We start from the raw sequence: 27,452 nt of genomic DNA on the forward strand, positions 1-27,452 counted from the left end.
AATTGATTATGAGGTTGTATTACTAAATGCTATTTTTAGCCCGGATGGTGCGTGCCTCTGTTCTGCTGCACAACCTAAACCAAATTTCATGGTGGTGGGTGTGTCAAAGGCGGTTCCATTTCTGTGTGTGGAGTGGAAGCTGCTGGCTGCCTGGAGTGGGCATGGAATGAGTGCTCTCGTGGATGGGAAGGCTGCAGCACGTGGGGTGAGCAACCTACCTGTTCCCGATGCTCTGGTGGGTGGTGTGGAGCCACCCCTTGCTTGGCTGGCTGTGGGGGTTGAAGCTGGATGAGCTGCAGGACCTATGGAAGGGCAAGGAGAACAGGGGGTATGAGAAGGGACTGGAGGCACTGGAGACATGATGAAACAGCTGAGGTTGTATAGGAAATAGGAGGGAAGCCTCTAGGGAGCATGCATGCAAATCCAGGCTTCAGTACATCCATGAGACATCTCAATTAAATAAAACCTTAAAGGAAATAAATAATAATTTGCCTTTTTTTTTTTTCTTTCTGATGGGATTTTATTTTAATTAAATGCTTTTAAATGGAAATAATAACTTTTAGCAAGGAGAATGGGCATCTACTGTTGAGATTTCATCTTGGTAATTTTCATGGTCCCTTGTTCTATATCAGAGACCCAACCTGAGGAGTGTAAAAGGCCACTGAAGCACTGAGGAGTCGTGCTGAGCAACAGAGTGGCTTGATTTAAGGAGAGAGGGTTTGGGAAGAAAAGGTGCTTCATGTGTTGCTGTTCTGTCTTGTAAACGAGGCTGGATTTGTGTGTGGGCATGGGAGTCTGCTGGGATTCCATAAATGTAAAATGTTAAACACATCTTTATGGTGTGGTTAAGGTTCAGTTCCTGCAGGGTCACTGCATGTCGTTTTAGGGTGCACCCAAATTTATCATCTCCGTTGGTTTGTGTCTGCTCCTTGCTCTTTGCAGCTACGGTTCTTGGAAAAAACTTTAGTTTCCCCAAGATTCTTAAATTATTTCAGAATCAGAAGAAAATGGCAATTATAGATTTGGAGCTTTCTGATGATTATCCCCCCCCTCCCATCTTTGCACTTTGGTACGAGACGTGTTTTCTTGCTGAGATGTTTCCAAGGGGCTGTGGGAAATGGGATGTTATTAATGAACACATTTAGTAAGTACATTAGGGAGTGTATTTTATGTATATGGCTGCTCATCTGCATACACAACATGTCCCAGGGCTTTACCCAGAAAGGCAGTTTTCCTTCTGGACATAAAGGAAAAAAGAGTTTGAACCAAGGGGCTGCTTCTTGACGTGGATTAAGTTGCCAACAAATTTCATATGAGTTCAGTGACGGCAGACTCAGGTCCAGTATTGTAATTCTTCATATCACGTGGGGTAAATTCCTTTGATACAGGGTTTATTTTATCTAGTGCTCCTTGTAGTCTTTTAAATAAAGGTTTAGAGAGAGCTTTAATTCACACTGATTTTCTTTTTTAAAAGAAATCGAATTTTTCATCATGAAAAAATCATCTAGACTACACTGATTAAGCAGTGTGTGCACCAGATTTGTCTAGACATAATTTTTTGTATGTTTTTTTCCCCATTAACACAACCTCTCTTTCCTGTAGTACGGTCTTTCTGAACGGGATCCATTCAGAATGGAGTCACTTCTTTACAAAAGCTTAGGCCCTTGCACACGCTGGAGTTTTTTTGAACATTTTTAATCTATCTCAATATTTTTCATATCCTATAGCAATGTATAATAGCTTTTATTAAGACACCTACAATGCCTTTTTAAATCCCCAAATACTTGGCATGTCAGGATTATAAATAAGCGTAACCTTTTTTTTTTTGAGTGTGTCTGGAAATCTCAAGGTGCCTGATGGACCCTTATTTTTCACAGGCTGCTGTTTTAACCCCCCCTAAGGCAATCAGAGGAGAACTGGCAATGGTATGTGTAATGTGCATAATTTTGGGTACATTTCTTTTTCATTTCTGCCAGATGCCTGTGAGAGGGTCTGGCCTCTGGAGCTTCTCATCACCTGCTTCCTGCAATCCCAGCCCATTTACTGTGTCCTGCAAAGGGGCACCTGAAATCACTGCTCACATTTCAGGGCATTGCTAAAAAGGTGAGAATGATTTTTCCTGCAGTCATTTTTTTCCCAGCAGTCAGACTTGTACTGCTGTATTGGAGTGGAAGGGGACAGAAGGGACAGGGTTCACTGCTTCCCTACCTGTTTGTTTGTTCATTTGGTACTTCAAAATTCAGATTTGTGGCTGTAAGTGATGGTTGACTATAAGAAGAATTTATGTAAATATGCAGGTTTTTATTTCCCAGCTCTTGACACTTTCAAAGCAAGGTCGTATCCATATTTAAAGCACATATTGTAGCTTTTTACATAGTAAAAGTTACGGGCTGGATGCAGGTGTTTTCAGGATGGATCTTTGGCCTGTTGAGTGCAGGAAATGAGACTGGACGTGCACAGTGACCTACTGAGATGATGGCAGGATTTATTACATAAAATAAAATTCAAATTTTTGGAGGAAAACAGGTATCTCTTCATTTGTTCAGAAGTAAGTTAAACAGTAGTAAGCAACTTCTGAATGATTTTGGATTTACAGAAACTTCTCTGTGTTGAAGTGGAAACATGCTGAGCAGATTCTGTGGGTATGTTTGAAGAAATGTTACAGTTGTGTAAAGTTACACTTAGGTCTACATGTAAAAAAGCAGAAAGAATTACACTGCTGTACTGTGACTTCATTCCTAATTACCCTGTGTTCATAGAATAATATCTTACCTCTGAGAACAACTCCTGGTTCTTCTCTGATGAGAAAAGATATGTGAGAAAATCAGGAAAGTGGGTACTTTTGTCTTATTTCCTTCTACAGGTTGTTTTACATTAATAAACAATGGTATTTAATGCAACAAATAAGTGAGGAAAATAAACAGTGTTTTCCCTGTGTTTCAGTGTCACACAAGCTCCTCATTGTGAGCTTCATGAACTGGCACTTTCTTCAGTGAATTAGCTGTGTTGCCTTGTGGCAGGTCCCTGCTCATGTTTCACCTCATGCTCACCTCTGTGGCTGTGCCTGTTTTAGTGCACTGTGGGTGTGCTCCAACATCTCACAGCCTGTTTTAGTGCACTGGTTTGCAGTGGGCATTGTTTAGGAAAGTTGCTGGCTGGATGCAGTGCTGCTCTGATTGCCTGGGAGACAAACTGGCATTAGAGAAAGATGATTTTGCTCAACCTGCTTCTGATGCTGGCACAAGCTTTGTTAGAGATGGAATAATTTCTTAGGGTCATCATTCAAATATCTGATACTAAATTGCCTCAACCCAGCAATAAAGGAGAGAAACTCCTTTTTTCTTTCTTTGTTGGTATTCGATAGTCTCTCGATGTCAGTATAATGTTCCCTCGTGGTTTAAATGTTGTTCCCCAGTTGATACACCGGGCATCAATCTTGCCAGCAGAGAAGAGAAACACTTCTGAGCTGGCCATCAGTTCTTGAGTATATAGTATCATCATTTCCCTCTTGGGAGATGTGACATCTGTCACTTATTACTGTGGGATTTGGGGACTATCAAGTGTGGAAAGTGACAGCTGCTTCAGGGAGTGTGGCAGCATTGATCTGAGTTTGGAGAGTCCTCCTGGCTTTGGTGGGATGACCTTCTCCCGAGGTGGGCCTGGCAAAGGACTCTGCGGCTTCTCCTGTGCGTTCTAGTGGAGTTCTGAACCTGCCTTTCTTCTCCCTCGTGCTGACAGCTCGTTCATCTGAAGGTAGGGTGTGCATTGATGTTCCAGTGCAGCTCTTCGGCTGCTGCAGGTGTTGGCACATCACAGGGATCTGCGAGGGAAACCCTCCCTTTTGCGTGTGTGTGTGGGTTCCATCTGTGCCCGCCGAGGCAGCAGGGCCAGCCAGATCACCCCTGTGTGGTCTGCACCCACAGCCTTGGCAGTGCCTTACACCACTAACAACCCCCTTGGAGTGATACTCTAAAAGCACTTTTTTTAAGTTCTTCCCAAATAAACTCCTTAAGATTAAAAATGTAAGGCTTGTGATAATGTCTGTGTCTGTTTTGTGAGAGATGATGCATAGCTGTATCTTCCTGCTAAATGCTGCATATTGTTTAAGTTGTCTCTTCTTCTTTTTTTTATTGATTATTCTAAAATTCAAATTTACAATTGATTCTCAAGCCTTGGATGCTGCTGAAAACCTCTGGTAGGAATAGGTTTATATAGATGATATTCGCTGCTACTTCCAGCCTATGGAAATATCCTGAAACACTATTTTTAGATGTTTTATATGGCAATCAAAAGCTTTTTGCTCACCCTTTTGCTGGTACTTTTATTTCTTGCAATTTGGAGAATTTTTAGATTAAAATAAAGAGAAAATTAGGAACAACAATCAATTTACCCTTAGCTTTACAGCCCCTTATTACAATTGCTAATTTATCAGTGGGTAGGCACCTTTCTTTTGTAATGGATATTGAGGATAATTTTAAATGCAACTTTTAAGCTTAGCCAATTTACATAGTACTCTGGGAGATCAGTTGCTTATGTATAAAGAGTTATGTGCATTCCAGGGGTGTTCTGTAGCCCTCTTGTGTGTTTTTTTTTTTGAATGTTTGTCATCATAATCATTGATTTCTTTAGCAAGGTGTTGACCCCTAAGTGAGTATTGCAGATTGAAGCAGGGGAACTTTTGAAAATTGCTCGGAAGTCTTTGGTTGGAGCAGCCTTTCTCAACTCACAGTTTGTGCTGTGTTTGTCAGAGTAGGTTGGGGTCCATTAAAACTGCTGGATTTTGTCTTTCTATGTAAGCTGTTTCCATATTTCTGGGCTTGGAGTTCTTTGGTTTTGGTTTGGTGGGTTTTGTTTGCCCCCCCCCATCAAATGATCTTCAGTGAAACACAAGCTGCATTTTCCTGTCTTCTGTCCTTCCCTTCTACCTCCTGTATTTTTGCTTTCCTTGTTTTTTTAAGCCATTAACATCACGAGCATCAGGACAGAAAATGCGAGAGCTACTAAATAGGATTACTTTAAAATGATGATTTAATTGAGCTCTTACACACGATAAGAAGATGATTGTCTTGTTTTGCTGAACTGCAGTTTACAGAGGTCCTTGGCAAGAGAATGCCAAGTTGCTTTTGGCATTCATTAACACCAAATCCAAATCACTGCTAATTTTGTTTAGCAGGGAAAGTAACAAATAGAGTAAAAGCAGAGCCCGTTATTTTAAGCATATTTGTATTTGCAAATGTGTATTTTCCTGTACCTCAGAGGAATTCTTCCCACAGCTTGAGAAATTCTCTGGTTTTTTTCCCTGTATCTTAGAGATGGAATGATCCTACGGAACAGTTGCTGGCAGGGCAAAATCCCGGTCTTGAAAGTAGGACAGGAGATGTTTTCCACTTTCTACAGATCAATCTTTTTGTATAACTCAAAGCAATTGCAGTCCTTTAAAAAAGGACTCATGTACTGAGGAAAAATTACATAGTAAATGGAGTTCTAACTCTGGTAGTAACCCAGTTTCCTGCTAGTTTTACCACTTTTTAAGGAAAAAAAAAATATGTGTAGAGTTAGGACCCAGCTCTTGTGCTGCCTCTGCCAAATATTACCAGGGAGACCAGTTTGTAAAGCAACGCTCAGCACTTGCAATATATTTACTTCTGCCATTTAAATTCTAATTTTACTTTAGATTTGTTTGTGTAATCAGATATATCAGATTACTGCTGCTATCAAATCCTGCATTTAGTTCAGATTCCCATCTCTCTGAAGGAAGAAAATGCTGGAGGAGGGCAAAATAGTTCAAATAATGTGGAGTACAAGCCTGGGGAGTGGATGCAGATTTTAATACTGAAAGTCTTTGTAATAGCAGTCCTAAACACTTCCAGTAGCAGGAGCGTATGAGACTCAGGGAGCCATCAGTGCAGATTTTATTTAGGTTTAAGTGCAGCTTTCTCGCTGCAGAAGCTGTTAATCTCTCTAAGTGTAAACCCACAAAGAACTTCCGCCAGCACAGATTTCTCCTGGAGGTTGACTGAATTTTTATTTAAATTCTGAAACACATGGAAAATGAAGGCTGAAGGCTGGTAAACATCCTTCTGGGTGTGCTTTTACAAAAGACTTCGTGCATTAGTTGACTTACTAATTCAGCTACTTTGGAAAAGTGGAGAAAATGGGCAGCGACACAAATGAACCCGCAAAGATCTGATGACCTGACCTTGACTGGTCTGACAGATGAGTTTTCGTGTGTCTTTCTTCTGTAACCATCACGAACTGCAGACGAAGTGCAAGTCCAGTATGGAGAATTGGAACGGAGGGCTTTGTGCAGGCTCCTCTTGTTGTGTTCCTAAAATCCCCCTGTGTTGGCCCTTCAGTCCTTCTCCTGAAGTAGTGTTTTATATTCCTTCCTTGCAACTTGCAGTCGGGCCCAGGAGGACCAACTATGTTTTACTTTGCTGTTAGTACTGAGATGCACCTTTAAATCAAAAGTAGGTTTTTTTTTTTTTTTTTTTGCTACTAAAGCAAAAAGTAGCTTTTTGACTAATTGCTTTGATAGCATTTGTTCCATGGACTCTGTTCTTTCTTTAACCTGATGGAAGCTAGTCCATAATGTGGTTATCAAATTTGAGTTATTTAACCTAATATATTTAAATAATTTTTTTTTGTAAATGTTGCAGATAGCTACTAAGAGTGAAGTAAAAAACATTTCCTGCAATTGCAGTTTTTGGATTTACAGGTACTTTCTGCCTGTTTCAGAGAGAAGTATGAGTAAGGCTTTAAGAGAGGGTTGAAGGCAGGTGTGATGAATAGATAAAAGCCAAAAGAAGTCAAAGATAGATTTAAATTGCATTTTAATATAGACTTTAGTAATATGGTAAAAATAGATGTAATCACAAAACCTGACTGTCTTTATACATTCCTGCAAGGCAACCTTAATTCTAGCATTTCTTTAATGCTGATTATTTGTAACTCTAAAATTGTTATAGTGTCCTATTTTGGATATACTGTAGTGTGTCTGTAGCGTTTCCTCTCCAAGCATATCCAAGGGAAAAAAAAAAAAAAAGGCAGAAAACAATAGATAAAATGTGGGAGGCATGAAAACGACCCCAGGGAATCAGAAAATAGAAAGGAGATGCAAGGGAACAAAGGGCTAGTTAGGAGAAGGAACAAAATACTGTGAGAAAATGAATAAGAAACCATGCTGAGAAAAGATGTTCAAGATAATAAAATTTAATGTGTTATCTTTTGGGACAAGTCAACTAGTTTAGTGTGGGAAAAAATTAAGGTCAGAGGATGGGAAGGGTTTTAGGATTAATGACAGGATAGCCAGGAGGAGATGAGCAGCAGGTGATTAAACCCTTGAGGAAAGAGGGGGCAGAGCTGAAGGAAGAAAAGAGTGTGATACTGAAATGAAGGAAAGCTGCCTGGTTGTAGGACTTGGGAGGGGTGAGCCACAACTTGGGATCTGATGGCAGCTGGTGTGGGCTTGGCAGACTGAGCTTCCTGGTGGGAAGTAGAAGCAAAATAAAAAACGCTGGTCTCAGTGTAGGATACCTTGTGTGAGTCACAGCTGCCTGGTCCTCCTTTGAGCAGGATGTTGGACTGAGGTAGGGACCTGCCAACCTGGATTATCCTGTGAATAAGGGATGAACTGACCTGTGCTCACAGAAAAGAGTGGTCAGAGCAGGCAGGCAGTCTTTGGTGCAGTGCAAATAACTGTGTGATGGGAAAGGCCGTGTCTCAAATGAAGCTGATCCCGTGAGAATTGAAACCATGAATATGGAGCTGTGGGACTGTGCAGCTGCGTAAATTCACTGTGGTTCTCTGGTCACATTACAGAAGCAGAGCTTAGGGAGGAAATGTATCTTCCTTTTATTCCCTCTTCTCGTGCCCATCATCTTCAGTAGATCTGTGCCTTAATGATATTAAGGAGACATGAAATAGAAAACTAAAATCAAGTTAATTGCCTATTTCAGTGAATAAGATTGTTGAAATAAAGCTGAAAAGCTGATGAGGACACTACAATCAGAAGGCAAAACACATCCACACAGAGCCCCATCCCTCAGACACAGTCCCTGTGACAGCCAGTGGTGGAGTAGGTGAAGGGACCATAAGTGGCTCTGGGTTTTTATGATGGAATGGGTGTTCCTAAAGCAACGGGAGAGTTAGAAGATCGGTGGGAATTCGAGGGGAGCCTCTGCTGGGAAAGTGCAGAAGGAAATAGAGGGACAAACAAAATCTGGGCACCAGTGAGTAGTGTGTTCTGTGGAACAGGGAGAGAACGTAGGAGACACTGCAATGCAGGAGATTGTGGTTTTGTAGAAGTTCTTCGCCCAGGTTTGATGTGGGTGTGAGTTTCATTCTGCCTGAATTACTTCAGTAATAGCTTTTGGCCTGTTTTCTGTGCTCAGGTGTTTAATTTTTTAATTCAGACCAACTGCTGAATGCACAAGGAGAAACCCTTCCGTTGGTAGAAGTGGCAAGGAGAAAATTCATAAGGATGAATCCTTTCAGTGTGGGAAGGGTTGTTAATCAGGGCCTCCTTGTGGGTTGCACCACCAGAGAAACCAGACAACACTTTAAGTTGCCATGTTGAAGCTCGGAAATATAAAATTAACAGATAATTTTCACAGGTCACGCTCTTTCCCATAAACCAAACTCATCTGCTCTCCTGGAGGGAGACAGAACAACTGGGCTGACTTCTCATTATCTCTTCCTATGGCGTATCCTTATTGAATTACTGCCGGGTAGAGGCAGCAGATGCTCATCAAGCCACTGCAGGACTCCTCTGTTAATTGAACTGTGATGGGGATGACAGCAGGGAAGGTCAGGATGATGGGACCAGTGATGTAACGTGAACTCCGGTAAGAACAACCTGCACGGGCAATTGACCTTGCTTAAATAATATTATAATGAGCTCTTTTATCAGTTGCTATAATTATGATTATTTTTTCGTATCAATACTGCAGCAGTGTCAGGGACCCCAGTGTGAATCGTATTATATTGAGTTCAGGGCAAATATATTTCTCACCCTAAAGAGATTAGACTTTCCAATGTGATAAAATACAGTCAGTGACTGTAACCAGCAACAGGGGAAAAGAAATGGGAATGAAAAATGTAACAGCATCACAGAATTCTTGGCAGTTAATAGTAAAAACTGGGTTCAGAGTGCAGCGTGCACGTTTTGATCTGTGTGTGTTCAGAAAGCAGTTTTTAGAGCTTCTTAGACTAATACCACTGGTTTTTTCCACATGTCTGTTCAGCCTTCACTGTCTTTTTTTAAGTAATACAGTTTTTTCTTACCCCTTTTCTTACACTGTCTGCCTGGGCCAGTTGGCATCAAGGATCAGGACACCTGTTGCAAAGTGAATGGAAGGAAAGTGAACGAATTGCTAGTAAGGCATCACAAATTATAATAGATTAATTAATTTTGACAACTCTAGCTGTAATTACTTAAAATGCATTTTCTGACATGCGACCTGACTTATACAGGGCTTTATTCTGTAGAAATGGGGAAGCCTTGGCTCATCACGAGAGTTCCTGTGTAATGTTTGATGGGAAATGAAGAACTGCAGCGTCAGTGTTTGAGGGACTGTGCTCCTCTGTAGAGCCTGTGTGTTTTTGGAGTTGTTATGGTGTTTGCCTTGTGTTGTGCTCCATATTTTCTCCTTTCCTCCAAGTTTGTACTTTGGTGCACTGAAATAAACAGCTGATGACAGAGGATGCATTGGAACAAATGTTTATTTCAGCACTTTGGAAATGAGTTTTTTGAAATGGAATTCATCTTGTGGATGTGTGTGTGTCTCTTCTTATTAGCTCATTTGGGTATGGGCTAGAGGTAGGTGGTGCAAATGGCAAAATAGAAACATTTTCACACAAACAGAGGTATGGATCTTGTGGAAAAGAAATTATTCTTAGTGTATGTGTTACAGCAGAAGGAAAATTATACATTTCAGGAGTATTGAAGCTGGCCTCTGCATATTTGTGTGTACAGAGTGGGGTTATTTTAGCCATAGTCACCAGTGTTTATGGGTTCAAAACTGAACCCCAGTGCTCTCCCCAGAACTGATCAGCAGGTTAAAACTGTAACATTTTCCTGCCTCTTTACAGTTATTTCTTTGCTCAGGTGCTTGGGTGTGTGCTGGCACCGGGCTTGCTCTGGCTGATCCCTGAAAGTGTAGAATATAACAGTTTAACTGGAGATGAGCTTCAGCTCTGCCAGTCCTGTGGCAGGGAAGCAGATGGTCCTTCCCTGCCAAGCAGAGCCCAAGTCTTTGCTGAGCTCATATTCCTGGTGGTACTTGATCGTATTGTTCTGACCTTGTGTTGGAGATTGATAAACTCTACGTGGGGGCCGTGTTCCGGTGAGGAGAGAAAAAACCCCTGACCTACAGCCTGCAATGCTGCACTAATGTCAAATAATATAAAGTAATATCAGAATGCAGAAGAAAATCACTGCAGCAAAGCAATTTAATTTCTGAACTGAAAGCACTTTATTAGGAGTGCTGAGGAAATCTGCCGTTGTTCGTGCAGCAGAGGTTATGAGGAGGTTTATTCTTTTTTTTGAAACTCTGCTGCCTTGTAATTGGTGACTTTGAAGCTTTCTGTTGTTTTCGGTGTGAATGGTCCTGCTGCTAAAGTAGGGACTTTGCTCTCTACTGGGTGTGATTTCCAGGTTTGCCTTTTAAAGGAAAATAGTTTCAAATACTGGTTTTCAAATGGTATTATACTGCTGAATGTGCATTATACGCAATGCTTTGCCAGTGAAGTGAGAGTAATCCTTTTTGAACAAAAACTCGCAATAGCAGTTACTGAAATGGTGTTGGAAGCAGTGCCAGCTCCCTTTGCCTTTGTTTAATTGCAATTTAACAGTAATCCAAGATCTGTGCAACTGTGACAGCAGTTCTCAGATACAGCTGAGTTTCAGAGGACCTTCAGCTCATCCATTGCCAATCACAAAAGCTACAGCAGAGCAGTATATTGATAATAGGCTCAAACTCTTCTGTATCCATTGAAAAATAAACAAAAAGAAACTTTTTTTCCCCTCAAAGCTGTAAAAGTTTTGTTGTTACAGGAAGGATGTGCCATAGCGTGAAGACATTACTGGGCTTATTCTGGGCTGTGTTCTGCTGTGCTGGCTGAGAGGGCTGGCAGGAGGCATCCAGCTGTAGTGTAGAGAGGCTGTGTACACAACCTATATAAAATAACCTCCACAACTTCTGTAGGTTAAAAATGTGGCTCCATAAATTTATTAGACGACCGTTGGTTCGTTGCTGAGATGTTTGGTTTGAGTCTCTGCAGCCTTTTCTGTATTTAATTAAATATATAAAAGTGCACGAGCAGCCTGAAAAGGTTACTTAAAAGTTGTTGGACACCTCTTGTGTTCTGCTGCTCGGAAAAAAATCAATGCCTGAGTTCAGGAGAGAAGCCTATTGACAGTCTTGAGCATTTTGATCTTAATTGCTCTGTACTTGTTCCTGCTGCAAGGGGTATGATAATCGCCTGAGGAACATCTGTGAAGGTAAATTACCCTACTTTGAGTGCTAAGATACACCACCGAAAGCACCAAAAGGCCTGTGGCTGTTAAATACCACTGAGAAGTCCAAGGCTTGGGCGCTTGCACAGCGGGTCACCCTGAGTGCTGTTTGTAGAGGGAGATGTTGGAGGGCTCCTTGGTTGCTGAGCATCCTTCATTCTGCTCTGAGTGGCCCTGGGGGATGTAGAGACTGTGGGGCTGTGAGCTGAGGAGTGCCAGGATGGTGCCTTTCACCAGCTCCTGAATCCTTGAGACTTTGAAGTCTCCCTGCCCTTCTGGCAGAGCCTGAGCCATCCCTGTTTGTGTGCAAACAAAGCAAGTGTTGCTTCAGCTGCCTTTGACTGACCCCCTGAACTGGATTCCTCGGAAGAGTCTGCAATCACACACACTTTCTGTTACTGGAAGTCAAGTGTGTTCCCATGGAGGCTACTGGAAGTGCTCAGGGAGGAGGAGATGGAGCAGCAGCATCGTTTCACAGAGCAGTTCTGCTCTAGCACTGTCGTAATTAAAGTCGTTCTACTGATGGAAAGTCTATTCTCTGGTGTTTTCTTTAATGTAGTCATAATGCATCAGTCTGAGCTCCCTTGCTGGAACATCTTTCATTATAATCCACTTAGCTAAGTTTATAATTAAACTTCTAAATTCAAACCTGCTTTTGTTACATTTTTAGGCTGTACAAAGACTGAAGCAGGAGAGCTTGGGATTCGTGGTTTTTACCCCAAACAAATTGACGTAAATTCAGGATCATTTCATTGGCAGTAGAGTAGTTTCATATTCTTGCTTTTCACCCCCAGGATCATCCATAGCTTTGGGACAAGAGTTGGATACAACTGAATTGAAAAGATTAAATAATTAATGGATTCTTACTTTTTGACTGTAAACATCACTAAAGTGCCCAAACTTTCAAATATAACTGGTAAAGATGGTGACAACTTGCTGAGCTTTCCAGCAATAGTGTTGAGGGAGGTTGTTGAAGTTTATACATGAAAATGAAGCAGTGTTGTAGAAGTGGAGGTTGTGCAGGCTCTCTCCCAGCCCAAAGAGGCTGGTTTGGAGTCTGCTCATTGTTTGGAGTTATCTTCTGTAGGCAGATGTGTTAACATCAGATGTCCTTTCATTATTTACACTTACAATTATTGTAGCAAATTACCAAAGAACTGTGGAGGGTAATTTTAGGATTCCCAATGAGTGACCACTTAGGACAAAAATACTGTCAGGGACTTGTTAACCCAAGTATAAATTTTGCTCCTTCACACTTGTGTGCTTTTATCCAGCATTTCCTAAAATGCTCCTGGAAGAAGAGTAAATATTCTCAGTTTAGGTTTGGAGGTGACAAAGTAGGGGTATAGAAAATCAAGCTGCCATTCTCATATATGCAAAGTCACTCTCTGAAATCACTTGCAGAATCAAGTATTAGTGTCTGAGCGTGACCTTAAACGGCTTTTTGCTCAGGAGATTTCTGGCAGAGTTGGAAGCAGAATGAATTTAGGGTGCCTTTGCTTTAACCAGAAGACTCTCTCCCTCCAAATCTGTAAGTGGAATAATGTATAGAGTTTATTTTAGGTCTGGAAGTAAGGGCAAATTAGTGTAACTGTATTCATCATTAAATAAAAGACTGGACACATATGCACGTATATTTGAAGGTCTGTTTCTGGTTTGACATATGTGACTGCCCAGACACTTTAATGTTATTAAACTCAATGCCTGTAGCAGTAGCATTAGTGTTTTTTTGGAAGTCTCTCCCCCAGGGATGGTCAGCAGTGCCTGTGTGTGATGATCAGCCTTTGCTGCTGCAGGCCAGGCATTCTGCTGCTTTAGGACAGAACAGAATTAGCTTTTTGGATAACAGCTTTCTGAGAAGGCAAGGCAGGTTTTACTGGTCTCTGAGGAGAAAGAGTATGATATAAACATCCAGATTATCTTGGACTATCACATGCAATGGGTTTGCGCTGTCTGTAGTAGGCAAACAGTTGCATAATTACTGCTTACATTTGTATTAAGAAAATTTATTCACGATTAATGATGCTTATCTTTGTGCTAGACACCTGCCAAATGAGTTATAGCCATGCATATGATCTGCAATTGCTGCCTTTTTGCTGTTGTTGCTATTTAAGGTGTTTGGGATTATTCTAATTGCATCATCATTTTAAACGGAGGTGCTGCCCAGGTGTCCTTGTCAGCGTTCCCACCTCACAGCAGAAAGTGGGTCAGATTCGCCCGTGACTGGGAAGGTCACAACTCCCAGTGAAGTCAGGGGGAATTGAATTGATGTATGACAAGGCTGAAATCATGTCTCAGCTTTGGATCAGTTCAAGCTGATCTTTTTCTAAATTCAGTATTAAATACTTTGTAAATCCACGCTGGAGCACAGCCAGGCTGGACTTTCCTAAGCCACAGAAAAGGTGGAGAAGGGCTGGAGAAACCTCTTGTCCAATGGAAATTTTGGGAAAGAGCAACTTATCCCTTCTCTAACAGCGCGGTACCTGTGAGTAAAGAGTCCAGACTGAACCACCAGCCTTCCATCTTTCAGTGCTGGGTGCTTTTGAGGACTCTTATTGTGTCCTGGGCTAGCACAGTGCCTGTCCCTTGGGAATACCTTTCTCCGAGGGCTCAGCAGTGGCTGGAAAATGGGAGAAGTTTCCCAGAGGGTTTTTTCCCTTCCCTGGCTAAACAGGGGTTATGCTGGGATTTGGCTGGTGGATATTCCATTAACATTGGAAATGAAATGAAATTTTGAACACTTCACGAATAAGATACATGTCAGCTATAGGCATATTTATTTATTTATAATATTTTGACAGTAGAACGCCATGTTTTCAGCAGAAATATAGGTTTCTAAAATAAGTCTGCTTTTCAAAACTACAGTTTTATTCAATCCTGTCATTAAGAGAATTAGCAGTGGGTTAGAAGATGTAAATGCAGTTTTATGATAATTAGAAAACTTATACGTAACCTTTTCATGACTGCCTGCCTGTTCCCAGCCATCACAGCTCCCGTGTGTTATCTGTGTTTTTCTGAACAAGGTTCCATACAAACCCAACAAAATGACAGGGAGCCTTGTGACTGATCCTTCAGATATCAAGAACAACAGCTCATCATTTCATTTCATGAAAATCCACTCGTGCAGACGATTAGCTGGCCAGGCCTGTATTATGAAGGATATTGAATAAATCCAGATAATCAGTTTTGGAAAAGGGAGATATTTTTTTCAGACTAAAACACAAATCTTGAACATATTTAGTAAATAATTTGTCCCTGTGAGGGTGGTGAGGCCCTGGCACAGGCTGATCAGAGAAGCTGTGGCTGCCCCATCCCTGGAATTGTTCAAGGCCAGGCTGGATGGGACAACCCGGTTAAGTGGAAGGTGTCCCTGCCTGTGGCAGGGCCATTGAAATGAGATAGTCATTAGGATCCCTTCCAACTCAAACCATTCCGTGATTCTGTGATATTTAAGCAATTGCATGAATTTAATCATGACCAGTCTCGGTGAAGTCAATTCTTAAAATGTAAATTTAATTTTTTTTCTCCATTTTCTTTTGTATTTGCCAGTTTACAGCTAGCCATGCTGACACATTTGGGAGCTGAGATACAGTGTAACTAAATTTGATGTGAAGTGTTGGTGGCCTTCATAATGTAATTTATTCATGTTTCTGTAGATAGCATATGTTGCCTGTGCAATAATTTTTTATCATATCAGGACAGAACAGCCACTGTTCCAAATTGTGTTACACAAACCCAGATATACAGACAAATTTTTATTGTGCTTTGCTGGGGTGTAAATCAGTGGACTGTGTTGAGCTCTGCTGGGGTGGGGGAGATTACAATCAGTGTCATGGTGTCTTAATTTATTTCTGGTTTTCCTGACTTAATGTAATCTGTGTTCTTGCTCCGTGGGGAGCAGCAGCCAGTTATCTTGGTAGTCCTGCCCAAAGAATGAACATACGTGAAGCCCCTTGCTTTGGGCAGGAGGCAGCTTCTCCCAGGGACGTGCCGCTGTTCGCTGACCCTTTGGATGCTGAGATGAAGGCAGCACTACTGGTGCTTCATTAAAAATCTCAGCATCTTTATCAGCTCTTATCTGAGTTTCCTTGGACTCACCCATTCCACGCCCCTGCCTGTTTTAAGTTGTGTTGGTTTAGTGGCGTTTTTTGGACCTGGAGAGCCGCCCCGCAAGTCAGATGAGCGTTGTCTGTGCAGGGCTGGGCAGGGCAGAGCTGGCTCCCCTCCACAACTTGAATCTGAGCAGCTGAATAATTCCTTTCCTCGTTGGGTGTTTGTGTGTGTGAGCAGTGTTGGAGCCAGTGTCCCTGATTCCTTCTCTTTCCTTCGGCAGGAAGTCGGTGACTCTGTTTTCCCGCCGTCATAGATGGTGACTGCGATGCTGAAGGCACTGGGCGAGTTGCTCCTCCTCAGCTCTTCTGTGTGAGGTGAGCAGCTGTAAGATGGGCATAAAAAACCCTTCTTAACCCCCCACCCCGGGACTTCCCTGCTGCACTGCACGTCTGAAGGATGCTCAAGATGTCTTGTGCTTCTTACAAGGCCACTTGTGGTCTGTGTTACATTGCCTGGGTGTTGGGACTCAGTGAATTGTGAATTGAATGTGATTTCTGAATAAAATTAACCCAGAAGACATGAGGAAAGTTTAGTTGGTCCCTTGCCCACATTACTGCGTTTGGACAGCTTGGTGGGGTTTTCAGGTCTCACATGAGGTGCTGTTCATCTGAAACACAAGAATGAGCTAAACCAGATAACAGATCCTACATTGTATCTGCCACTGTAGTTAGTCAATATCTGATTAAACATAATTGCATGAATTTATCATGATAAAAGCTGTTTCAAAATAATCTGAATACTGCTTGAAATTAAAAGCTTTACTGTGTATTCAGTATGTGCAGTTTTCAGATTTATCTTCAGTTTCTTATCAAGAACGATGCTGTGTATTATGTACTATGACAATGTTGCTTTTCATAAGGTTAGGAATGTAATGGAATTTTCTGGACTAAGCTCGTAAAAAACTAATAATTATTTTAATGAAAATCCCCAAGAGTATGCCAATGAAGGCAAATCTTGAAGACAGGCGTTATCTCTCTCCTTATGCAAGCATGGATGTGACATTTTTACCTATAACAGTAAGGTTAATCACTAATAAATAGAACTATGTTGAGAATTTAAGCATAGTATAAATGCAAAAGCTATTACATCAGAAAAATTAATATGTAAATTTACATCAAAACCTTTTTCATGTGGAAGTACCATGAACACTTTTTTGAGACTTCCAAATTGTTCCTTCTTGAATGTGGATGAGTCCAAAATACCTGAAAATTCAGGTAAAATCTGCCTAAATAAGTGTTTAGTTGGTCATCTTCTGGGATGAGAGAAACAGAGATTTGAATTACCAGACCGAACTAGAATTGTTAAGATTTTACTTTGTTCTATGCCTTTTTAATGTCTCATTGGGAGCTTTTCTGTGGTGTACTAACAGGGTGGATGTTTGCTGAAGCAGGCATTTAGAAGTTGGTCTCCTGCTTTGTGTGGGAGACCAAGAGAGACATTCCTCCTTGCTTCCAGCACCACACAGTGATTATATTAATGAATTGTGTGGTGTAAAACTGCTGCAGCAGCAGAACTTGATCCATTCCTGTCTCATTCACAACGTGCCTCTGGTATTCATCTGAAGTGCTGGAGAGCTTAATTAAAATCCCTTAGTCAGAGAGACCTCTCTGGAGTAACTGGCTGCTGATCTGGGGCTCAGAGATCAGGGACTTGAATGAGAGTCTCAGATTCCTTGGAAATGCCTACATAGTGTCCAGTTTTCCCTTTCTAGGTGGTTCATCATGTGCTAAAAAGCGACCCCTGCTATCCTGCTTTTCCTGCTGCCTTTCTGATGGTGCTCTTGTGTATCCCATCTTTACACAGAGCTAAAACAATTCCAGGTCTGTTGTTTTGGTTGTCAGGGATCTGAAATGTAGGACATGGGGTCTGTACTGGGAGCTGAATTTTGCACCTGGAACCCGTTCTCCCTTTGGTTTTCTCTGCCTATGTCATGGTAATATTCATGCTAAAGTTAAGCAGAGAAAAGGAACATACCCCACACTGTTCCTGGATCCCTTGCCATTTATTTGCACTGGTAGATTTCTTCTTAAGAACCTGCTAAAGCGTTTACAGTGGCTCTTGTAGGGTGGGTCTGCAGGTCCTCTGGGACCTGGCTCTTCCTCTCTCTTCCCTCCCTTCTTTTTTCCCCTCTTTCTCTCTCCAAGCAAAGCAGCTGTACCAGACTTGTCCTCATCAAATCTGGCACACAGGGACTGTGAAATGCACAGTGGCCAGCAGGTTACCCTTAGGCTGAGCCTGTTGCCTGGGTGTTTTAAATATTTTAGCAAGCTTTCTCTCTTTTTTTTTTTTTTTTTTTTTTTGTTAATTCTAGGACCAAAGAAGACAAGAGACTGAATTATCTGAATTATGCTTCTACAACAGAACTGGGTTTCTCCTCATTGGGCATGGCAGAGCCTGGGGAAGCCCTTCCTTTTGTTTGTTTTCTTAATGTTACAAACAGCTGATCTGGAAGCCAGGAGAGGTCACCAATTTGTCTGGAAAACAGGTAGGATAAGGATATATTCTCTTATCTACTAGATAATTCTTGTGTTTAAGGATGGAGTGATTGCCTGTTCTTCATTCTGTTTTAGCTCAGTAATGAATTAAAAATGCCTGATAATGTCTTCTGTTATGATTTTTTTTTTTTTTTTTGTAACTGACAAATAGAGGAGTTTAATCTCTGTAAGTTAATAATCTTCATACCTGTTGCAGTTAAGCACCAGAGTGACTCTAGAGTATAATTCTGGACTCCTCAATACTTCTAATCCAAGAGTAAAATATTTACTGGACCATGATGTCATCATATCATCATCCTACTGTTGCTTCCTTCAAAATAATTCATAATTTTCTTTTCATTTTTGAAGGCAAAGGGCACACTTTCAGGATATACTGAGCCAGAAGTCCACGCTCTGGTTGACCTGTTTGTAATTTCCTTGGTCCATTTAGTGAATTATTTCTGTCCTTTGGTCAGGCTGGATACATGCAGGGCTTGAATGTGCAAAACCAGGTGTGCACAAGGCTTGGAAACGTGTGGAGACACACTGATAGACTCTCAGTGATAGGGAGGTGATGGGTAGGAAGGAGATGGTGTGATACAGCTGCACAAACCCAAACGTGGTGCTTTGGGTGCTTATTTTGTAGCACAACACACAACAACAGAGAACGTTCAGTGAAATGGAAAAACTGTCAAATTGGGAAATGTTTACTTAAAGCACTTAATCAAAAATACCCAGCTGAACCAGAGGGTTCAGTGCCCAGGATCCCTTTGAGGTTTGGCCTTCTGTGACTGAGCGAGAGAGCGATTCATTTTGATGGAAAAATAATTTATTTCCCTTTTTTTTTTTTTTTTTTTTTTTTTGAGGTTCTTTGGTATTTTGGTTATTTGTTTTTTAATTATAGTTCTGTAGAAGGTAATGAAGCAATTATTCCAGGAGGGCTCCTGTCCTTCTGGTGGGATCAACAGCAGCTTCTTGCCTGGCTGCTGGGATGGGAGGCTGAGTGCTGGGGCAGTGCAATATGACACTTTATTTCTAAAGACTCTTTTTTTTTGTAATGTCAAACATATGAAATGAAGAGGAAATAAACACCAATGTCTTTCCCCAATTCACTGTTACTTATCAGATTTTTGAACAAGCTTTGAAAGGTAGAGTTGTTTTCTTAAGTCAAATTAGAGCCTTCGTTGCTGTCTGTCTTCGGTTCTGAGGTGTGTTGTGCTGTTGGTCTTTGGGGCTGTGCATTTGAAGTCATAAAAATTTAATTTGACTCGATGATTCCAGCTGACAGTAAGGAGTTATTGATGCTTCAGAGGCACCTGAGGCAGGTTTGTTTAGAGCTAAGAGAAGGTGGTGCCCAGGTGTGCGTGGACGTGGGCACCGGGCGCTGGAAGCCCCACGGTGAGCTTGTTGTAAAGGTCAGTCTTGCAGATGCAGAAGAAAAATTGTCAGCTCTTGTGACTCCCACAGTGAATTAAAAATACCTGAGCTCTCAAGAGTCACTCTGAAAATACTAAGCGTGTTTTGATGTACTTTCTCTGCTTATGTAGTGACAAGAGGTAGAAAACAACTTTGAGTGAAATGTTTTCCAGATGAAAATCACTTGTGAGCTTCAGCCAAACTCATTGTCCTGCTGGGAAAAAAAAAAAAAAAAGATTTATTTTTTCCCCTCTGGTATTTGTAAACATTTTTTTTCTTTTCCTTTTTTCATAGGAGTATTTTGTTGAAAATTTGATAAAAGTTACATCTAAAGCCCAAATGTTTAGTTCTAGGTGGAAATAAATAGTATGTTCACCCAAAACATTTTGTTTTGCTAAGAAACAGGATTTGGGAAGCCCCTTTTTTTTCTCTGCAGTAGTCTAAATTTTCTAAAAGATCACAGTTCTAAAAATTTTGGGAAGAGAGGGATGGTAAGTTGAATGGAACAGGTGGATCTGAAGAGGTAGAAGGGTTAACATAACCTGTTGTGGCAGAGTATTAATAATAAAATAACTTTGGGATGTAGATTGTGGAGATCTTGATGTATTGAGGTCTGTGGTTTGTATAATAATAATAATAATAATAATAATAATAATAAAAATTATCCCATAGATTGAGGACTTTTGTGCCTAATGCAAAATAAGAAAACTTAAATGAAAGCACAGCATAGAGAACCTGAAATTAAAAACTTTTAATGTCAGAACTGAGCAGATCCATTCTGATAGAAAGACCTGCAGCTGTTGTGCTTTTTTTTTTTTTTTTTTTTTTTTTTTTTTTTTTTTTTTTTTTTTTTTTTTTTTTTTTTTTTTTTTTTTTTTTTTTTTTTTTATTAAATGAAACAACCTAATAAGAAATGAGCAATCCTTTATGGGAAAGTGGATGATCTGTTTTTAAATCTTGAATTGGCTGCTGGAAGCATGGCAAGTTACTTACCTGCTGGGGGGAAATCCAGCTCCTTATTGAAATGTCATGCTTTATAATTAAATAAGATTATGCCACTGAAAGCTCTGACTTTATGAAAATGAATTTATATGTACTAAAATGAGTTTTCCTAGTCCAGGGAGGTGTCCTTAATATGGATGGGGCTTAAAAAAAAACAACCAAAAAAGAAACAAAAAAGAAACAAATGAAAAAAGAATCACATCAGCACTGCAGTTTGTAACAGACTTTTTCAGTTAAGTCCTTGATTTTATCTAATGAAGACTTGTACATTTTCAAGCTGGGCTTGGCGGTCTTGGGGTGCGTGAAAGCAACAGTATTGAAATCACTGCATCTACAAAAAAACCAGGCTCTGTAATTCTAAAATGTAAGAACTTGTCAGTGTGAAGTAAATTATACGTGCTCTTCCCTGTCACTTGCGTGTTGCTTATTTGTGGCCTGTTTTAAAACCATTTATTTTGAGCTTTTGGCTTCTAGAAGTTACATAATGATATCCAAATATCTTTTGGTTTCAAGATGTTCCTTGTCAGATACTCATTTAGTGACCACTAAAGTTGAAAGCAATAATTATATCAGTTAAATTACTCAGCAGCCTCAAAGAGCTGAAAGGTTTTCTCACACTCGCTATGTTTGATTGGATCTAAATTTTTGTAAATTAATAGCATTTCATGCAATTGCCAATTAGCGGTTTGCGTATTTCCCCATGTTGATTTTCTTCAGCACTTGAGTGGTCCTAAAAGCTCCTGGAATCCCTGCAATGCCGATATTTCTGTGTTTTAGTGACGGCAATTCAGGCTTTTAAAACTGCGCGTGGAATGTTGACTCACACACACACATGGATCCACAGCGTAGTTCCAGTCCGTTTATTTTTTGGGTGAAGCTCTGAGATTTAGTTCTGAAGCCAAAATGAAGTGTAAAATATGTGTGCAACACAGGAAATATTCCGTGGGCTTCATCGGAGAGGGGCTGATAATCAGGACTGCGAAACGCTGAGGTGTATCTTCCCAGAGACACTTGGTGTCCCAACATGGGTTGGTTCCCATCTCCCCATCACTGCTGGTGTCTTCACCTCCCTCACAAACTGCACTTCAGTACCTGTGCACATGCTGTTTCCCCCGAAATGCTAAGAGATTGGAAAGGATAAGGGGTGTACCCATAAAGGTGGCTCTCAGAGCTAAAGCGACGATGTGGCTTTATTTTTTAATAAGCGGAGTATGATAAAAATGTTTCTTGTAGGATGAAAATGCTCTGATTTTTAGGAAAACAGGTCTTTAATCGTGGTAAAAAGACTAACATGGAAATAATACTCTATCTGTTGTGCAAGGGAAAAAGCAGACTGTTAGAAACCCAGATGTCGTGTCCCAGGGAGTTCTCCATCTGTAATTCTCCACCAAAAATGAGTCAGGATGGTGATTTAGCCCAGCAGGGACGTGCTCCCTGATATGAGTGGAAGAGCACTGAAAGCGAGGTATTAGACTGGGAAATGGGTTTGTAATGGTTCTGATCACAGGAGAGAGATTTTTCCCCGGGGAAGGAACCATTAAACCTCTGGAGTTGGTGGGCTTCGGGGAGCCAGGGGTGTGAGCCGTAAGTGCTCCTGCCCCGGGTGAACGCAGGAAAACTTCAGTTCGGAGTCACTACCCGTGTTTGAAAGTTGTCCTTAAAATAGCGTGAGCAAATGGGTTTTGATCATTAGTCTTTCTTCAGAAACAATCCATAACGGAAAAGGTACGAAATGAACATTTCAGGGAGCCACTTCTAACGTGGGAGGAACCTTTGAACTGCCCGTGAGGGTGGGTGGGGCAGCCACGGGCTTCGATGCAAAGGGTCTTTTGTTCTCTGTTCTCAGATAATGCTGCCATAAAATGCCCTTTCTCAAGATCGTCATTTCAGGAAGGTCAAGTGCTGGTTTGGAAGTGCTTCTGACCTTATGTCTTAAAAGACAGGTTTTTACCTACCTACACTAAATGTTAAAAGGAGCCCAGGCCTTCAAAGGACAGCAGAGCTCAGACCTGCTGAAAGGAGATTCAAAAATAGCTCGGCAACAAGTGAAGTTTTTCGAGAAGCTCGACAAAGTGAAGAGCGATGATCTGTCCTACATTAAGTGATGACTCTGATAGGAAAACACCTCCTGAATGAGGCACAAATGGCTTTTTAGTATCTCTGTGTGGCATCTGGGAGGTTTGTGGTATTTGTGACTCATGATTCCAAACCTCTGACGATGAAAAGTTGTTCTAAAATGATGAGCCTTCTTATTTTTACCTTGAACTTTAATAATGACCAGTTTTATACCTCTGTTCTTGAGCCAGACTACTCTTTAAGTAACACTTCTTTTGGTCATTGCTGCTAATGTGTTTACTCATTGAGGGTACCAAGCTTCTGGACCTCTGTAAGTAAACATATTCGCTTTGAACTCTGAGTGAAATCTTTTCTTGGCATTGCTCCTTAGAATTATATCAAACCTCAGTGAAGGTTTCACCTGCTGATATTTTACAATTGTAATTAGAAGTGTCTGGCTTAAAATTTCTCTGAATCATTTTTAAAAAATATTTTGTAATGAACAGTTTCCTTTGAAGCAGGTTAGTTGTTTTTAATGTCTTGGTGTAGTTTCATTATGTAGCTATTAAAAAAGTTATTTAAATAAAAAAGTAGTACTTTAGTTATAAATTTGTCTAAAATAATTATTTATGAAGAATATTTAATGGGAAAATATAAATTCCACTTCTATTTCTATGAAACTTCAAAAAACTCCAATAATATTCGAATATTCGGAGAAAGTAGTTTTGCAAAATTGCGGTAGCAGCAAGACTTAATATGCTGGTTGATATTAATCACTGATATTTGAGAAGCTTTAAGGGTGGCCTCAAAGATAATTTCGTGTTTCCTCAGACAGAAGCACAGCCGTTTCAGGTGGATAAACATTTGGTTTTCTCTCTTAATTGTCCTCACCATTTCCTATCCACATTTTTTCCTTCCTGGTCCAAAGGCCTCTAAATTCTGTTACATCATGTTCTGCTGCTGCACCTCACCTGCATTATTCCAGTTCTGATGTGGTGTCCTCCTGTGGTCTTCTTGTCTCAACAGCTGAATCCAACTTGCTTTGGGGTTGTGGAGATGCACTCATTGCCTTAATTTATAACCCTTTGCGGTGGTTCTGCAATTAATGTTTGGGTGGGTGAGACATTTCAAAGTTGGTGGAGTCCTTGTGTCTACAGGCAGTAAATACTGGTGTGTTCGTCAGGGAACCACACAAACACACAGCATAAGAGCTCCATCTCTCTCCTGGAGAACCCTTCTTACGCTGGAAGATCACTTTCCAGCCTGGGCTTTCCTCCAGGGGCTCGAGGTCTGTGTTGGGATGGATAAAATGCCCCAGGAGCCCGGAGCACACCCCCCTGGTCCCGTCCTTATCCCACCGGGCACAGAGATCAGTGTATGGGACATGGCTGAGGGACCTCCCTGTGGCACAGGCAGAGAATGCCATTGACATAGCTCCTGGAGGAGTTTGGGAAGTGTAATGCAGAAGTGCCTAAACTGATGCTGTTTCTCCTTGTCTGTAAACTTGATGTTTCCAAGTTGTTCCCTTATTAGCTCTGGTTTCCTGTAGGGACCTCTCAGCACCAGTGGAAGGTTCTTGGTGGCCACAGGCTTCTGTGTATTTTCCCAGAAAAACACACTCCAGCGCAGAGTATGAGACCAGTTAAAAAGTTCAGCAGAGGAGGAGCTGAAACAACACTGAAATAAGTTCCAAAATTTGCACTTTCCATGCCTGGAATGCGAGTTCCTCGTTGGGGACGAGCGCTGAGCCACAGCACGGCTGTGGGCTGGTGCCTTGCTGCGTTCAGATGGGAGCTTTTACAGCGTGTTCCTGGTAATTTTGTTATTGTTGGGCTTGCAAAACTATTTCAACAGTTCTTTTACACAAAGGCCGCCCGCTTTAACAAACATCTTTGTCTAACCAACATCAGATGTTCAGTAGGTGGTGGTTTAAACTAGATTACACAGGAGATTCACACTAATCTTTTAATGTCCCTCTTCCCTCCCTGAGAATAATAGTTTTTGAGAATAAGGTGCTTTTTTTTCCCTGTGTTTTGTTGGTATTGGGAAAAGTATGTTAGGCTTCTTATCCTTTTCTTTCCTCAATAGTTACTATGGGAACAGAGCTGGGGGTCACAGGGGAAAATCTGCAAAAGTGGTTTCTTTTAAATTGTTCATTTTAAAAAATAAAAAGATAGCTTATTATTGTTGGAATTGTGGTACTGTTCATTCAACTTCATTGGATTGTATTGTCGTACATATTTCAGTCACAAAAGAAGCACAGTGAGTGGCAAGAAAAACAGATGGGGATGTTTTTGTAGTTTTTCCTTGGGGTTAATATTTTTTTAATTGAATGCAGCTGTTGGAAAGATTTCTGTTGTTACGTATAGGCGGAGCATTAAAAATGGATGATCACATTTTCAGCCTGTTTTAGCAGAGTACTAGATTTAATTATTTTGCTGCCCTTGTTCAGAACCCTGCAGGGGTTTTTTCTTAATAATTATATCTTAAGCTGGAGTTTTACTTGGCCACTTAGTTGAATGATTTCAGTATATGGGGATAATCACCTTCTCACTCAGTTCTTATGTAGAGCACAATTATTATGGGTGAAAATACACAAAATTGATTTAGAAGTCCCTAAGATGCCTATTGTTGCTCTCACTATGCAAGTAATGCTGCTGATTCGTTCTAGGGATTCTTCATGAGGTTTGGGTTGTCTGCCCTCTGACACCCTTATTCCCTAGATTTTCTTTTTTTTTCCTCCCCCTCTGGAATTTAAGAGAATAGTCCTGCTGTCTTCAACTTGTTCTTTATATTCTTTCTTAGTTTCAAAAAACATGAATGGCAAATGCCAGGAAAATGAATTAGAAAAGTCAGAAGGGGTGGGGGACATTTCGTGGTAACCCAGATGATTGCAGTATTGTTGATATGGTTTATTTTAATCACTTTCAGCTAGTGGATAGATATGATGAAATGGCTACTTAATATGGTAGTTCTGAATGAAGGGTCTTCATTTTGCCTGGGGGATTCCTGTTGAGATCAGCACGAGTGTGGTGTGTGAATCTAGAGGCACTGTCTGGCCCTTACTCTTGATGACACTGATGTCCACCACATCTTCTGCAGTTCCTTCTTCCAGAGGCCTTTTAAAGTTTATGGTTAAATGTGTCTCCATGTCGTACTTGCTTGTAATAGTGAATGAGGATTGTAGAGCTAAGTTTGGAAAAGCATGTTAAAACTTTATTATAGCACGTCTGTAGCGGTTCTGTGTGCTGGGGGATGAGTTGTAGACAGTTGCTCGAGTAGGTCCAGCTTTTGTGTGGCGTGTCCTGGAAGGGCTGGCCATGAAAAATCGCTTTTCAAATGAGAACTTCATAAAAACTTTCCTGCTCAGAACGCTAAGCCCTGCTCCCCGTGCGATTAGTGGTTTCATTTCTTTCTCAGCAGTTGGGTAATGATTATGGCTCCAGATGCTGCAGGAGTGATAAAGAGAGTGATTAATTTCACTTGAAAGGGCATATGTTCAAAGAGGAGCCGGCCCAACGCCTCGGAGGCGGAGCTGAGTGTGTGCCTTGGTACCCAGCTGATCCTGGGGAAAGGACCATACACCTCCCTTCTTTGCCCTAAGCCAATATATTTGCTGCCTGGTTTTTGTGTATTCCACCCTCCCCCCCTTGCTGTATTCCATAGGATCTGGTTGAAAGGCTCTCTGTAAAGCAGTGCTGTCAGGCTTTCAGCAGAAGGCGTTGAGAAGGGGCTGATGCCACCAGCACAGAGCTCTGAGAACAAGCTCAGAGCTGTGTTTATACCCTGTACAGAATTAAGTGGTAATGAGAGGTTCTTATTCCCTGGATTAGTCAACAGCAGCTTTCAAAGTCTTCCTACGCATCGTTTGCAGTAATAGTTCACACTGGATGACTCTGAAAAATTCTGACATTCAAAGCATTATATTTTCAATATGCTTAAGAAATTAAATGTGTAAGGTAGGTACTTCCCTAAGTTTTTATCAGGATTTTATTGACCTGCTGAAAAGGTCAACAGAAGTGCGAAACGTGGCTGGGGGTGCCAGCCACGAGAGGTTAAACCCAGGGCGAGGGGATATCTGGTGTTTATTGTCTTATCTGAAATTTTTCACTGATTGGTGTTCTCTGGGGTTTGTTCTATCACCCCTGAGATCCCCAAGACCTTCAAATATCAATAGTTAAAAAATATCCACCTAAGTGAGGCATGTTTTGGTTCCCTGCAGTATGACATTTATAATCATAACTTTCATGGGTTTGAAGCTGCCGAAGGGAAAACTAACTTCAATAGCTGTGACACCTTCAACATCTTTTGACCCATTAGTTAAATTGATTTATGTTACCCAGCTGCTTTTAAGCAAAATTAGCTCTGCTGGTTCGAGCGTGGTGCTGATAACACCAAGGCTGTGGGTTTGATCTCTGTCCAGGCCATTCGTGTAAGAGTTGGACACGATGATCCTTGTGTGTCCCTTCCAACTCAGAATGTTCCGTGATTCTGTGAAAGAAGCACTTTTCTTCCAGCTATTGAAGATCTTCACAGCATAGACACTGGATATAGAAAAAAAGTATTTCTAACTTTTCATTTTCTATGCTTTTAATAGATGCATAGAAATAAATGTGTATTATCTGCGGGGTTTTGAAGCAGCTGCCTGGATAGGGCACAGAATTAGAGTTCTTATAGACAAAGATTAAAAGGAGGCTTTAATGATAAAACACCGGGAACTTTTCAGAAGTTCTGTTATTAAATACAGTGCACAAAAGGTAGCACTCATGTTTTTATTGCCATTCCCTTAATATTCTTGGTTGCATTAATAAAACAATACTGTGTTCACGAGGAAGTGGAAATGAATTTCAGTGTATTGTTCGCAGCTCTGTGTG

At 41.0% G+C, this 27,452-nt stretch overlaps 1 protein-coding gene across 4 annotated transcripts in view; it reads left to right on the forward strand.

Annotated features, from left to right (window-relative positions):
• The window catches only part of THSD7B (thrombospondin type 1 domain containing 7B), a 306,100-nt gene that overhangs the window by 36,767 nt on the left and 241,881 nt on the right, over window positions 1-27,452 (forward strand). For 3 of the 4 annotated variants that reach the window (XM_027884317.1, XM_027884316.1, XM_027884318.1), the window contains exons 2-3: window positions 15,852-15,945; window positions 17,943-18,116. In XM_027884317.1, coding sequence (XP_027740118.1) covers window positions 17,978-18,116 — 139 coding nt within the window. In that variant the 5' untranslated portion in view covers window positions 15,852-15,945; window positions 17,943-17,977. Of the gene's footprint in view, window positions 1-15,811; window positions 15,946-17,942; window positions 18,117-27,452 lie in introns of those variants that run through there. The other variant, XM_027884319.1, reaches the window with a different exon arrangement.

The sequence above is a fragment of the Empidonax traillii genome, unplaced genomic scaffold, assembly GCF_003031625.1.
Source record: "Empidonax traillii isolate 1590-97213 ecotype Southwest subspecies unplaced genomic scaffold, ASM303162v1 scaffold142:size1213974, whole genome shotgun sequence".
Classification (NCBI taxonomy): Eukaryota; Metazoa; Chordata; class Aves; order Passeriformes; family Tyrannidae; genus Empidonax; species Empidonax traillii.